Genomic DNA, 15,015 nt, shown 5'->3' with positions numbered 1-15,015 from the left:
GAGAAGATGCTCAGCCTCCCTAATTAGTAGAGAAATGCAAATAAAAACTTCAATGAGATATCACCTCACACTGGTCGGAATGGCCATCATTAGAATGTCTACATTTAATAAATGCTGGAGAGAGGGTGGAGAAAAGGGCAACATCCTACCCTGTTACTGAGAATAAAAGTTGGTGCACCTACTATGGAAATTCAGTGGAGGTTCCTTAGAAGACTAAAAATAGAATTACGATATGATCCAGCACTCCTACACCTGGGCATAGACGTGGACAAATCTCTAGTCCAAAAAGACGCGCACACCCCTATGTTCACAGCAGCTCTGTTCACAATAGGCGAGACATGGAAACCACCTAAACGACCATGAGCAGATGAGTGGATGAGAAGAGGTGTGTATATATCCACATACACACACACTGGGGTATCTCAGCCATAAAAAAGAATGAGTAATGGCACTTTCTGGAGAAGGAAATGGCAACCCACTCTAGTATTCTTGCCTGGAGAGTCCTATGGAGAGGAAACCGGTGGGCTACAGTCCACAGGGTCTTATGGGTCAGACACGACTGACAGACTAACACAGTGCCATTTTCATCAGCATGGGTGCAACTAGAGAATATCCTACTAAGTGCAGTAACTCAGAAAGACAAAGACAAACACCATATGATATCACTTATATGTGGAATCTCAAATATGGCATAAATGAACATATCGACCAGACAGAAACAGACTCATGGACGTAGAGAACAGATTTGTGGTTGTCGAGGGGGAGGGAGGAGGGACAGGAAAGGCTCGGAGTCTGGGATTAGCAGACGAAAGCTGTTACATGGGGATGGATAAGCAGCAAGATCCTACTGTATACCACGGGGGACTGTCTGCAATATCCTGTGATAAATCACAATGGAAACAAATATTTTGAAAAAGAACATCTCTATATGTATAACATCTGCCTTTTCTAAAACCAGCTTGAACATCTGGAAGTTCACAGTTCACCTACTGCTGAAGCCTAGCTTGGAGAATTTTGAGCATTACTTTACTAGTGTGTGAGATGAGTGCAATTGTGCGGTAGTTTGGGCATTCTTTGGCATTGCCTTTCTTTGGGATTGGAATGAAAACTGACCTTTCCCAGTCCTGTGACCACTGCTGAGTTTTCCAAATTTGCTGACATACCAAGTGCAGCACCTCACAGCATCATCGTTTAGAAGTTGAAACAGCTCAACTGGAGCTCCATCACCTCCAGTAGCGTTATTCGTGGTGAAGCTTCCTAAGGCCCACTTGACTTCTTATTCCAGGATGTCTGGCTCTAGGTGAGTGATCACACCATCGTGATTATCTGGGTCGTGAAGATCTTTTTTGTACAGTTCTTCTGTGTACTTAAAATTCTTCAAGCCAAGTTTCAGCAACACAAGAGCCGTGAACTTCCACATGTTCAAGCTGCTTTTAGAAAAGGCAGAGGAACCAGAGACCAAATTGCCAGCATCTGCTGGATCATCAAAAAAGCAAGAGAGTTCCAGAAAAACATCTATTTCTGCTTTATTGACTATGCCAAAGCCTTTGACTGTGTGGATCACAAGAAACTGTGGAAAATTCTGAAAGAGATGGGAATACCAGACCACCTGACCTGCCTCTTGAGAAACCTGTATGCAGGTCAGGAAGCAACAGTGAGAAATGGGCAGGAACAACAAACCGGTTCCAAATAGGAAAAGGAGTACATCAAGGCTGTATATTGTCACCCTGCTTATTTAACTTATATGCAGAGTACATCATGGGAAATGCTGGGCTGGAAGAAACACAAGTTGGAATCAAGATTGCCAAGAGAAATATCAATAACTTCAGATATGCAGATCACACTACCCTTATAGCAGAAAGTGCAGAAGAACTAAAGAGCCTCTTGATGAAAGTGAAAGAGGAGAGTGAAAAAGTTGGCTTAAAGCTCAACATTCAGAAAACTAAGATCATGGCATCTGGTCCCATCACTTCATGGCAAATAGATGGGGAAACAGTGGAAACAGTGGCTGACTTTATTTTTCTGGGCTCCAAAATCACTGCAGATGGTGATTGCCGTCATGAAATTATTTTTTTTAATTTTTTTTAATTTGTTGAATTTTATTTTATTTATTTATTTTTAGTTCTTTTTTTTTTCCATTTATTTTTATTAGTTGGAGGCTAATTACTTTACAATATTGTAGTGGTTTTTGTCATACATTGACATGAATCAACCATGGATTTACATGTATTCCCCATCCCGGTCCCCCCTCCCACCGCCCTCTCTACCCAATCCCTCTGGGTTTCCCAGTGCACCAGGCCCGAGCACTTGTCTCAATGCATGCAACCTGGGCTGGTGATCTGTTCCACCCTAGATAACATACATGTTTCGATGCTTTTCTCTCGAAACATCCCACGCTTGCCTTCTCCCACAGAGGCCAAAAGTCTGTTCTGTACATCTGTGTCTCTTTTTCTGTTTTGCATATAGGGTTATCATTACCATCTTTCTAAATTCCATATATATGTATTAGTATACTGTAATGGTCTTTATCTTTCTGTCTTACTTCATTCTCTATAATGGGCTCCAATTTCATCCATCTCATTAGAACTGATTCAAATGAATTCTTTTTAATGGCTGAATAATATTCCATGGTCTATAGGTACCACAGCTTCCTTATCCATTTGTCTGCTGATGGGCATCTAGGTTGCTTCCATGTCCTGGCTATTATAAACAGTGCAGCCATGAAATTAAAAGACCCTAACTCCTTGGAAGGAAAGTTATGCCCAACCTAGATAGCATATTAAAAAGGAGAGACATTGCTTTGCCAACAAGGTCCATCTAGTCAAGGCTATGGTTTTTCCAGTGGTCATGTATGGATGTGAGAGTTGGACGGTGAAGAAAACTGGGCGCTGAAGAATTGATGCTTTTGAACTGTGGTGTTGGAGAAGACTCTTGAGAGTCCCTTGGACTGCATGGAGATCCAACCAGTCCATCCTAAAGGAGATCAGTCCTAGATGTTCATTGGAACGACTGATGCTGAAGCTGAAACTCCAATACTTTGGCCACCTCATGCGAAACGTTACTCATTGGAAAAGACCATGATGCTGGGAAAGATTGAGGGCAGGAGGAGAAGGGGACAACAGAGAATGAGATGGTTGGATGGCATCACCGACTCAATGGACATGAGTCTGGGTATACTCCGGGAGTTGGTGATTCACAGGGAGGCCTGGCATGCTGCCATTCATGGGGTTGCAAAGATCGGACACGACTGAGGGACTGAACCGAACTGAACTGATATATGTAGCTGAGTCACTCTGCACAGGAGAGGTTGGAACAACATTGTCAATCAACTGTACTTCAATTAAAAAAATAAAATGAAAAGAGCCATTATGAAAATTAGGTCCTGACCTCATCTATACACGATTGCTTCTTCCCATAAAGAAAACAAGGGTCCCTTTAAATGCTAAGAAGAAGGTATATAGATGTTCACCAAAGGCATGGGCCAGAATGTCAGAGCAACACTCCTCGTAACAGTCAAAACTTGACACCACTCAGACACCCACCGAAACAAAGGATCGGGACTTCCCTGGTGGCTCAGTCGGTAAGAATCCACCTACCCATGCAGGGGACATGAGTCTGACCCCTGGTCCGGGAAGGTTCCGCATGCTGTGGAGCAAGCAACCCCGTGTGCCCCGGCTACTGAAGCCTAGGGCCTGAGAGCCGCAGCTGCCAAAGGCCCCGCCCCCGGAGGCCCCCGGCCCTGGAGGCCCCGCCCCGGAGACCCCGCCCCCGGAGGCCCCGCCCCGGAGGCCCCGCCCCGGAGGCCCCGCCCCAGGAGGCCCTGATCCTGGAGTCCCCCGCCCCTCGAGGTTCCGCGGGGCTACAAGAGAAGCCACCGCAAGTGAGAAGCCTGCCCCTTGCAACTAGAGTAGGCCCTGCTCACCACAAGTAAAGCCTGAGTGCAGCAGCAACGACTCAGCCAAGCCAAAAGATAAATAAATAAATCTTTCTTTAAAAAAGGAATTGAAGAAGCAGCATGGGGGCGGCTGGCAGGGAAGGCAGTGCGTGTTTCTTCTCATGCTCCCTCTGACGGGCCCTGGAGGCTGACCCAAGCCGACAGGGAAGACAAAAGCCTCAGCTTGCCAACCAGCGGACCAGGAAGCAGGGGGAGGGCTCTGGGAGCTGCGAAGGGGTCAGGGAGTTGAGGAAGAGGACGCAGCTCCAGAAAGGGCCCCTGGGCAGTCAGCTCACCCTCCAAGCTGTGCCAGCCGGGCGGGACCCTGAGCGAGTTCCCAAGACTGAGACCTGGGGAAAGGCCACCCCGTGTCACGGACTAGCCGCTGGGTGGCGCACACGGGCCAGGTCCGAAAGCACCTCAAAGCCTCTGAAAGCTGAACTCCGTTGGATCTGCAGTCCTGGGAAGCCTTCAGCACGTGAAGCACTTGACTGCCTGACATTAAAGAAGCGGAAGCCTCATTTGAAGACCCCGGGAGGAAAGTGATGGAATTGCGCTGTATGTTTCTGGTGGTGTTTGCAAGAAATGATGATGTGTTAAACATTCATCAAAGTATACATAGCAATACGTGAACCATGAGCTTCCAGATGTTCAAGCTGGTTTCAGAAAAGGCAGAGGAACCAGAGATCCAATTGCCAACATGCGCTGGATCATTGAAAAAGCAAGAGAGTTCCAGAAAAACATCTATTTCTGCTTTATTGACTATGCCAGAGCCCTTGACTCTGTGGATCACAATAAACCGTGGAAAATTCTGAAAGAGATGGGAATACCAGACCACCTGACCTGCCTCTTGAGAAACCTGTATGCAGGTCAGGAAGCAACAGTTAGAACTGGACATGGAACAGCACACTGGTTCCAAATAGGAAAAGGAGGGCGTCAAGGCTGTATATTGTCACCCTGCTTATTTAACTTATATGCAGAGTACATCATGAGAAACGCTGGGCTGGAGGAAGCACAAGCTGGAATCACGATTGCCGGGAGAAATATCAATAACCTCAGATATGCAGATGACACTACCCTTATGGCAGAAAGAGAAGAAGAACTAAAGAGCCTCTTGATGAAAGTGAAAGAGGAGAGTGAAAAAGTTGGCTTAAAACTCAACATTCAGAAAACTAAGATCACGGCATCCGGTCCCATCACTTCATGACAAATAGAAGTATGTGTGGCTCACTCTATTTTTCTGGGCTCCAAAATCACTGCAGATGGTGATTGCAGCCATGAAATTAAAAGACGCTTACTCCTTGGAAGGAAAGTTGTGACCAACCTAGACAGTATATTAAAAAGCAGAGACATTACTTTGCCAACAAAGGTCCATCTAGTCAAGGCTATGGTTTTTCCAGTAGTCACGTATGGATGTGAGAGTTGGACTATAAAGAAAGCTGGGCGCTGACGAATTGATGCTTTTGAACTGTGGTGTTGGAGAGGACTCTTGAGAGTCCCTTGGACTGCAAGGAGATCCAACCAGTCCATCCTAAGGCAGATGAGTCCGGGTGTTCACTGGAACGACTAATGTCGAAGCTGAAGCTCCAATACTTTGGCTACCTGATGCGAAGAGCTGACTCGTTTGAAAAAACCCTGAATCTGGGAAAGATTGAGGGCAGGAGGAGAAGGGGACGACAGAGGATGAGATGGCTGGATGGCATCACCGACTCGATGGCCATGACTTTGGTTAAACTCCCGGAGTTGGTGTTGGACAGGGAGGCCTGGTGTGCTGCAGCTCATGGGGTCTCAAAGAGTCGGACCCGACTAAGCGACTGAACTGAATGAATACAAAATATTGAGTTGAGTTCCCTGTGCTATAAGTAGGTCCTTGTTGGTTATCTATTTCATATATATAGTGTGTATCTGTTCATCGCAAACTCCTAATTGATCCCTCCCCTCCTTTCCCCTTTGGTAGCTATAAGCTTGTCTTTTTAGTCTCTGCATCTGTTTCTGTTTTAATATGTTCATTTGTATCATTCTGTAGATTCCACATATAAGTGATATCATATGATATTTGTCTTTCTCTGGCTTAATTCACTTAATATCATCATCTCTAGGTTCAACCATGTTGCTGCAAATGCCATTGTTTCATTCTATAATCTGCATAGTCTTCATTCAACACACCAACTCCAGCTTCTCAATACATCTGGAGGAGCTCAGGGAAAACAATGCAGACACTTACTGATGTGGGATTGAGAGAATCAAAGCGGACCCTGGGGTCTGAGTTAAACTGATCACTGACCCAGATAAGGACTCTTCCTTTCTGCATCATGTTGCTGGGGGGATTGAGGTTTCAGGATCCCTTTCATTCTTATTCAAACTATAAAACTGAACTTCCAAACCCTTCCCTGAGACCACGTGTGTGAGTGTGAGTGAGGGAAGGAGTGAGTGTGTGACATCAGAAGAAGATGCCTGTCTTAGCCTGTCAGAGCAGGACATGCTCAGCTCAGGTAGAAGAATTTGAAAAAGACCGTGTCCACATTTTGGTCATTGATGGCACCCACTCTGCCTTCCTCGGAACTAGACAAGCCTGACAATCCTCTTTCAATGGAACCTCCAATTTTTACTATAGGTATTTTCCAGGGATATTTCATGGGATATACTTATATTTTCAAATATACTTATATTTTCAAATATATATGTGTGTGTATATATATACACTTATATAAATATATATATTTTCAAATATTTTCAAATATACTTATATTTTCAAATATTTGTTGTTTAGCCAAACTTCAATTATAACTGAGTGTCCTGTGGAGCTTTTTCCAAGATTCTTTTTTTTTTAACGTAGACCACTTTAAAGTTTTATCGGTTTAAAATATTGTGTCTGTTATATTTCTTGGCCACAAGGCATGTGTGCTCTTAGCTCCCCAATCAGGGATCAAACCCACATCCCCTACATTGGGAGGTGGACTCTTAGCCACCAGGGAAGCCCCAAGTGTCCTGCAATTTTATTTGCTAATAAATAAAGGAGAGGCTGTGAGGTCGCTCTCATCTTCAGGTGTAGTGAGGGAAGGCGCTGGGACTAGAATCTCATTTCACGCAAACACAAAATACATCAGGGCAGGGACGCCAGAGTCTTCTGCCACTTTTTAAGAAAATACTTTCTTTATCTGGCTGCATCGCCCCCGGGATCTTCCTTGAGTCATGCAGAATCTTTCATTGCACTGCACGGTCTTGGTTCCCCAACCAGGGATCAAACCCACAGCCCCTGCATTGCAAGGTGGATTCTCACCCACTGAACCACCAGCAAAGTCCCTCTGTCCACTTACAGCTTCATATCTTCACATGCAGTTGGCATATTATCATCATTTTGCAAATTTTTCTACTTTCCTGGGGTCTAGAATTTCCCAGGTGGCTCAGTGGTCCACCTGCAAATACAGGAGATGCAGGAGACACAGGATCAACAACTGGGTCGGGAAGATCCCCTGGAGGAGGAAATGGCAACCCCCTGCAGTATTCTTGTCTGGAGAATCCCATGGACAGAGGAGCCTTGTGGGCTAGAGTCCATGGGGTCACAAAGAGTCAGACACAATCCAGCACACACACAGAGAATCTCAAAGGCCCAATTGGCTGAAGCCCTGCCCCGCATACAATGCAAAGACAAGTGTATTACATTGTGTGTGGCACAGACTTGAGATCATGTGTGTCCTCCAAGAAACAGGGCCCAGAAAAAAGGCATCTGCTCTTCCATTCCTTCCTATAGTTTCTCCTGTGTTGGAGGCCTCAGGACGAAGAAGGTCAGAGGCTGTGCAGGGAAGGGCGAAACTGGATCCAGGCCCGAGCATCACAGCAGCAGGTTTCCAGGGGCTAGGGGACCGATTCTTGAGGCGGGGGAGCCACGCTGCCTGGAGAACCACAGTCACTGCTGACCACCGACATTGCCTGAAAAAATGCCTTTTTCTTCTCTTTGAGGGTCTTTCTCTCTGGACAACGTTGAAGAGCATGGGGGCTGCTGGTTTTCCTGGGGCTTCCCCCCAGAGCTCCTCAGAGGCCTGTTGACCCAGAGGACGGCACCCAGCAGGCCCAGGAGCAGGGGCACCTTCAGGAAGACCAGGAGCAGGAAGTGGACGCTGCCCAGCAGGGGCCTGTGGGGACACGGGGACAGGAAGTGAGTTGCCCCCCAGGCCCCCTCCTCCCAGCTCTCCCGGGTCCCAGGTTCCAATAACCTACACGAGGGCCAGCCCGGGACCCCAGGGTGACAACGGCCTTCACCCCCAGACTCTCCTTCTTCTTGTCTCACTGTTCTGACCCTTGCTGCTCTCCTGGGCAGGAAAGGACTAGTGTCCTCATCAGAAGGAGAAGAGCTTAGAACACAGACAAACAGAAACAGGAGACACATGATGCCACAGCGAGGAAGACGGCCGTCTACACGGCTAAGGAGGGAGACCTTGGAAGAAAGGAAATACGCTGACACCTTGACCACAGACCCTGGCCTCCAGAGTTGTGAGAAATGAACATTGTGTAAGCTGCCTGGCCTGTGTTACTTTGTCATGGCAGCCAAGCTAATACCAGAATCATCCCTTATTCCTCACTCTTCACAGAAATTTCACAAATAAAGTTATGAATCAATCACTTAGCCCTGTTTGGTACGTTGATTATGTAATTAAATATCTGGAAGGCAGACAGCTGCATATTTGGATAATCCTCCTATCCCCTCGTATTCCTAAAACAGAGATGGGCGGGCTTCCCTGGTGGTCCAGTGATAAAGAAGCCAAAGCCAATGCAGGAATCATTAGAAAGCCCATGCACAGCCATGAAGTTGAGCATATCCCCCCAAAAATAAAATAAATAAAATTTTTTTTTTGAAAAAAGGGATGGGCAGGAGTGTGTACTCAGTGCTTATTTGTTAGATAAATGAGTGAATCAGGCATCTCATGAAGATCAGAAGCCCTAAATGGTACTTACGGGTGCCCTTCTGGGGCAACAGGTGCCGTGAACATGTTGGCATTGAGGGTGGCAGACGTGGAGATCGACTCTGCAGTTGCAAGACAACAGACCAGGTTACACAGCACTCTGCCTGCTCAGCCACCTGCAGCCTGAAAAGTGCCTCTGAGTGTTGGGGATGGGGTTTGGGGAAGCGTGGGCCTCCCTGCCCTGAGGAGTCTGGAGCATGGCCAAGCGAGGGGCCGAGAGCCCGGACTGCTCATATCTCCGTGGCCTCCAGGAGACTCAGAGCCTCAGAGGCAGTGGGGCTGGCACTGGTCCAGGGGGGTCAGAGGGGCCCAGGGTCACCTCAGGGCAAGGGCAGCTGGAAGGCAGCGGAATTCAAAAGCTCCAGCTGCTTATGCCGGGGCCTCGGCCAGTGCCTCCCCCATCTATTTATCCACAAGGACAGGTGTAGACTGGGGGCTACCAGGCAGCTGACATAGCCAAGGTCTGGGACGTCAAAGGTCAGGACCAGCCCTGAGCAAAGTCCCGAGGAACAGCCTGCACTTGGAGGACGTTGTTAAGCTCCCACAAAGGGCATAGTCCCTCTCAGGAATGTTGTCAGGATTGAATGAGATGACGAACCTGCTCTGCTTTGCAAGTACAATGAGCCTCACAGGTTCCAGGTGTATGTGTAGGGGAGCTATTGACTGTGTGCCCACCCCTCTTTGCTAGAGGTTCCCAGTAAGCTGGTGTTGCCTGGTCCGAGAGTCAGCAGAGGCAGAGCCCAACAGACAAAATCTGCCAAACCAAGGTGCCTCAGCTGATAAGCCCAGGAATGTTTGCCTTCTAGAAGGATTGAGGAAGAGTGTCATTCAATGCAAACGTGTAAATCGCTCCTGATGGGGTTTCATGCATCAGAAATGCAGCCTTCTGACTGTGGAGCCCTTTCCAGACCCCGAAATTAAACACAGCATCCCCCACTGGGCTTGGTCTTTCCCCTGAGATGGGATATGCAACACCAGGTGGGAACGGCAGCTCTGAAGACTCAACCCTGAATTTCAGAAAAAGCAGGGCAGCAGGGGTCCCAGGAAAGCACTGCAGGAATAGGGGGCTCCAGGTCCCACAGAGGAGGGTCCCTTGGCCCACGGGCTGACACTGGGACCTTCATCTCCTTGGGAACAGACTCGGCTCTGACTGTGCAGAGGAAAGCAAGGTGCCGGGAAAGCCTGATCCCGTCCTGGAGGAGGCCCTGGAGCCAGGAGAGCGTCGAGGGGAAGCCCTGCCCCTCCCAGCCCAGGTGGTCAGCGGGGGCTCCGTGAGACCTCAGGACTCCCCCGCCCCTGTGACATTCCCTCTGAGGGCCAGCTGGGTCCCTGGACAGAGCAGGCCCTGAAGAGACACGTCCACATGGACACAGACTCTTACCTGGGTCAATGGTCACTTGTACTCGGTTCCCCAGGTCAGGTCCGACTCTCTCAATCCCACACCAGTAAGTGTCTGAATCGCCTAGCCTGAGCTTCTCCATGGTCACGTTGAATGAGCGGTCTTTCCAGTTGTCCTTGATGGACACGCGGCCCTTCTTCACCTCCTTCTCTGATCCAGTGGTTTTAACGGCAAGCTGACAGCTGTCCCAGTTGGCCCCCCGGCACCACCACTTCACGTAGGACTCATATCCCGGGTCGTATCGACACCGCACGGTCAGTGATTCCTGCTCCACACCTCTCACTGCTCTGGGACCCGAGACGGCAGATGAGCCTGGAAACACAAATCCATGCACCTGTCACCTCCCGCCCTGGGGGCAGGGCCACAGCCTCCTGCACTGTGAATAGTTCAACCAGACACAAGGGTCTCCTGAGCTGAGTAACAGTCAAGAAAGGAATACACCTTCCACAAGATGGACCCTTTGCCCTTCAATATACTAGTCAAAGCCACCAGGAAAATCCCATAAAACCACAGCTGCAGATCTCAAAGAAATACAAGCATTAAAACAGAGCAAGAGTAACTTCTTCTAATTATCCCCCACTTCCCCTGTCTGCAGCCAGTAAGACTTTCCATTCCAGCCGTGTCCATTTGCAGCCATCCCTGTGTTACTCTGCTCTGATGGGGAGGAAAGGCCAGAGGACCCATTTCCACAGAAGATGACTCTGCACTGATGACCTCAGGAGGTCCAGCAGACTCACCCCCTTAGCATGTCTGTGGGGAGGCTGTTCCTACTGGTTACGATGTAGTAAACCAGTAAGCTGTAGTAAACTGGGTATGGTGTAGTAAATGTGCCCGCAGGGGCCTCCTTGAAGCTGACCAAAACAGTGGTTGCTACTGGGGCTCCGTGTGCTATGGACTCCATGCAGGACACATCCCATTATGTTCACTGAATTGTGAATTCCACTCCCAAATTCCTGGGAGAAGTGCTTTTGTAGGATAAAAGCAAGAACAGGACAGCACTCACTGGCTCATTATTTTCAGTCTAGGTCTGTCTAGTCAAGGCTATGGTTTTTCCAGTGGTCATGTATGGATGTGAGAGTTGGACTATAAAGAAAGCTCAGTGCTGAAGAATTGATACCTTTGAACTGTGTTGTTGAAGAATACTCTCGAGAGTCCTTTGGACTACAAGGAGATCCAACCAGTCCATCCTAAAAGAAGTCAGTCCTGCATGTTCATTGGAAGGACTGATGCTGAAGCTGAAACTCCAATACTTTCGCCATCTAATGTGAAGAATTGACTCATTGGAAAAGACTCTGATGCTGGGAAAGATTGAAGGTGTGAGGAGAATGGGATGACAGAGGTTGAGATGGTTGGATGGCATCACCGACTCAATGGACATGAGTTTGATTAAACTCCAGGAGTAGGTGATGGACAGGGAGGCCTGCCGTGCTGCAGTCCATGGTGTTGCAAAGAATTGGACATGACTGAGTGACTGAAATGAACTGAACTGAACTGAAACTTGTGTAAAGGCACTCAGAGCACTGGAAATAACTTAAATCAGACCTCCATTAAAAATTATTTAAAGTTACTTAAGTCAACGCAAACCTGGAGCTTCCCAGTGGCTCAGGGGTAAAGAATCCGCCTGCAATGTAGGAGCGGAAGGAGACAAGAGTTCTGTCCCTGGGTCAGGAAGATCCCCTGGAGGAGGGCTCGGAAACCCACTCCAGTATTCTTGCCTGGAGAATCCAATGGACAGAGAACTGAGAGACTACTGTCCATGGAGTCACAAGGAGTCAGACACGACTGAATCAACTTAGCATGCATGCATGCAAATGCAAACCCATTCACAGAAGCGCTGACCACTTCTTTACAGTCAATAAACATTCAGCGTGATTGTTCAGCATGAGTTTGAGATGCAACTAGAAGCATGTGGAACACGATCTAACAACTTCAAACAACACGTTTTGTTTAAAGCACATAGAGAATATTTACAAAAATTGATCGTTAAAGAGACCTGCCGCAAAATAGGTCACTGAAATTTTCCAAGGACTGAAGTCACTGAGTATATTCTCTGGATATAATTCAACTAAGCCAGAAATTTTAACAAAATAGAAGTGAACCATTTCCACGTGCTCAGAAAATATCTAAAGAGCAAAATAAAGCAAAAATGTTATCGCTCAGTAAAGTCTGACTTTTTGCCACCCCATGGTCTGTCCATGGAATTCTCTAGGCAAAAATATTGGAGTGGGTTGCCATTCCCTTCTCCAAGAAATCTTCCCGACCCAGGGGTCAAACGAGGATATCCTGCACTGCAGGCAAATTTTTTACCCTCTGATCTACCAGGGATGCCCAAAAGAACAAAATAGTGGGGGGAAAATCACAATAAAAACCTTAAGGACTTCCCCGATGGTCCAATGCAGGGGCACGGGTTCCATCCTGGTCCAGGAAGATTCCCCATTCCACGGGTGAGGCGGGCAACTCTGCCTGACCACAGCTGTGGAGCCTGCACCCCTTGGAGCCTGTGCTCTGCAACCAGAGAAGCCACTGCTATGAGAAGCCAGCGCACCCCCAGGACCCAGTGCAGCCAGAAATAAAGCTTTAAAAAGCTCTTCAGGAGTGGCTTCCTTCATTACTCCCATTTTCATTCATTCATCTGCTTGTGTAGAATGGCCAAGGTTGAAAAACACTGTCCTAAAGGGGGAGACACTTTGGTTTGGTTTGATTTCTTGTTTCCCAGCACCTAACATAGAACCTATGAGATGTTAATAGTAAACGTGATATTTGATTAACAAATAAGTGTCTGGGTGAATGAACGGACTCTGTCGTGTTCCCTGCCACGTTCCCCCAAGACAGACCGTCAGGATCTCCTGTCTCAGTCACTCCAGAGTCTGAAGCCCCGCCCCACTCACCTGGGATGACGAGAAGGAACAGAGCCGGAAGCAGACACGGGGTCCTGCCTCCCATCCTCGGAGCTAATGAGCCCTCAGTCCCTTCAAGGACCCGAAGCCCAGATCAGAAGTGGACATGCCTGATGTCCCTCAAGACTTGAAAGATGTTTCCTGAATCTCCTTTGCACTTCTCTCTGGTTCACTTCCCACTTCAGCACCTACTTCTGCATTTACATATTAGGAGAAAGGAGTGTCATTGATTGAGAGGATGAATTGCAGCACATGATGAAAGCTGTGTGCAGACCTCTGTGCCTCTAGGGAGAACAAGTGGTCCGGGTCCGGGCGAGTGTGCCTATGAGGAGCTGAGACATCGCTGCCGGGGGGAGAGGGCAGAGCTGGTGGTGGGTGAGGAGAGAGGACCCCAGAGCAGGGGTCGGAGGCAGGAATGGACTCAACAGGGTCTGTGCTTTGGGGAGAAGGCGGAGCTCGGGGCTCAGGTCCAGCCTCACTGCAGAAACATCCCCACCCTCCCCTCCCTGCAGGCACCAACCCCACCTGCATCCCAACCACCTTCCTGCCCTGAGCCTGACTCCTACCCCTCCCTGGGGTCGGCTCCCTTTGAGGGCCTGAGTCACTGCAGAGCAGAGGCCTCCCTGGGGGAGGATGAGAAAGGAGAAGCCCCTTTTCCTTTCACCCATTTTGTCCAGAGGCTTCCTCTCCCACGTCTGCATGTGCCCCCCGGCTCCTGGCTGCTGGTCACCGCCCTGCACGGGCACTGCTTATTCTTCTGTGTCCTGGGTGACCCTCCCCACTGCCCTCAGGGGCCCCTTGTGTCCCCTGCTCCCTCTCCCCGTCCTCTCTGGACGGATTCTTTGTCTCTCCTTTTCTCTGTCATATTTTAGCAGGCGAGTTTCTCTGAGCCTCTGACCCCTTCTTTCTCACTCTGTCCTGGCCAGTTCTGTTTATTTCATGTCATGTGTGGTTTTGTGGCTTCCGTGCTGCTAAGAGCTACCCAGAGGTGAACAGGGCCCAGCTCCCCAGGCTTGGCAAGTGTGCTGAGTGCCCCATGCTGTGTGTGTGTGTGTGTGTGTGTGTGTGTGTGTGTGTGTGTGAGCCCCAGGTCGACAGACTCCTCCTCAGTCACCATGAGATTCCACCACCGGGATCTGTGCCTTGAGATCCACTCCGATGCAAGCCCTCTGGTCATAATGAAAGGAATTCATTTTCTCAGCTGCAGCAGGGGATCCACTGTCTTCTAACGGGTGTTTGGACCTCTTCTGCCCACCCTGAGGGTTCAGGGCACCTGGGCAGGTGGTGAGGAGCTCAAGTGCACTGGTCTAAGGGCCTCCTCTGTTTCCCTCCAGGAAACATGTGTCCTGAATCACTGGTTGTGGCTGAGGATTTAATCCTGGCTGAAATTCCACTTCTCTTAAAAGTAGGTCTCGGCCACTTCTCTAAAGACATCCCACTGTTCTATGTAGGCACATGAGAAGATGCTCAGCATCACTAATTAGTAGGGAAATGCAAATAAAATCTTCATTGAGATATCACCTCACACTGGTCAGAATGGCCACCATTAGAAAGTCTACATTTAACAAATGGTGGAGAGAGGGTGGAGAAAAAGGAACCCTCCTACCCTGTTAGTGAGAATATAAGTTGATACAGCGACTATGGAAATTGTGTGGAGGTTCCTCAGAAAACCAAAAATAGAATTACGATTTGATCCAGCACTCCTACACCTGGGCATAGACCTGGACAAAACTAATTTAAAAAGATGCACACACCCCTATGTTCATCAGAGCACTATTCACAATAGCCAAGACATATTAACAACCTAAATGTTCATGAACAGAT

At 48.4% G+C, this 15,015-nt stretch overlaps 1 protein-coding gene across 1 annotated transcript; it reads right to left on the bottom strand.

Annotated features, from left to right (window-relative positions):
- Nucleotides 1-7,059: 7,059 nt before the first annotated feature.
- LOC133057854 (CMRF35-like molecule 5) lies at nt 7,060-13,318 on the bottom strand. Its single transcript, XM_061144916.1, has 4 exons — nt 13,183-13,318; nt 10,277-10,606; nt 8,888-8,957; nt 7,060-8,067 (listed from the first exon to the last, which is right to left on the bottom strand). Exons 1-4 carry the CDS (start codon nt 13,235-13,237, stop codon nt 7,842-7,844), a joined length of 681 nt encoding a protein of 226 aa, XP_061000899.1. The 5' UTR covers nt 13,238-13,318; the 3' UTR covers nt 7,060-7,841.
- Between the last annotated feature and the right edge of the window lie 1,697 nt (nt 13,319-15,015).

Source organism: Dama dama, chromosome 5, assembly GCF_033118175.1.
Source record: "Dama dama isolate Ldn47 chromosome 5, ASM3311817v1, whole genome shotgun sequence".
In the NCBI taxonomy this organism is placed as follows: Eukaryota; Metazoa; Chordata; class Mammalia; order Artiodactyla; family Cervidae; genus Dama; species Dama dama.
This window is presented reverse-complemented; position numbering and strand designations above follow the sequence as displayed.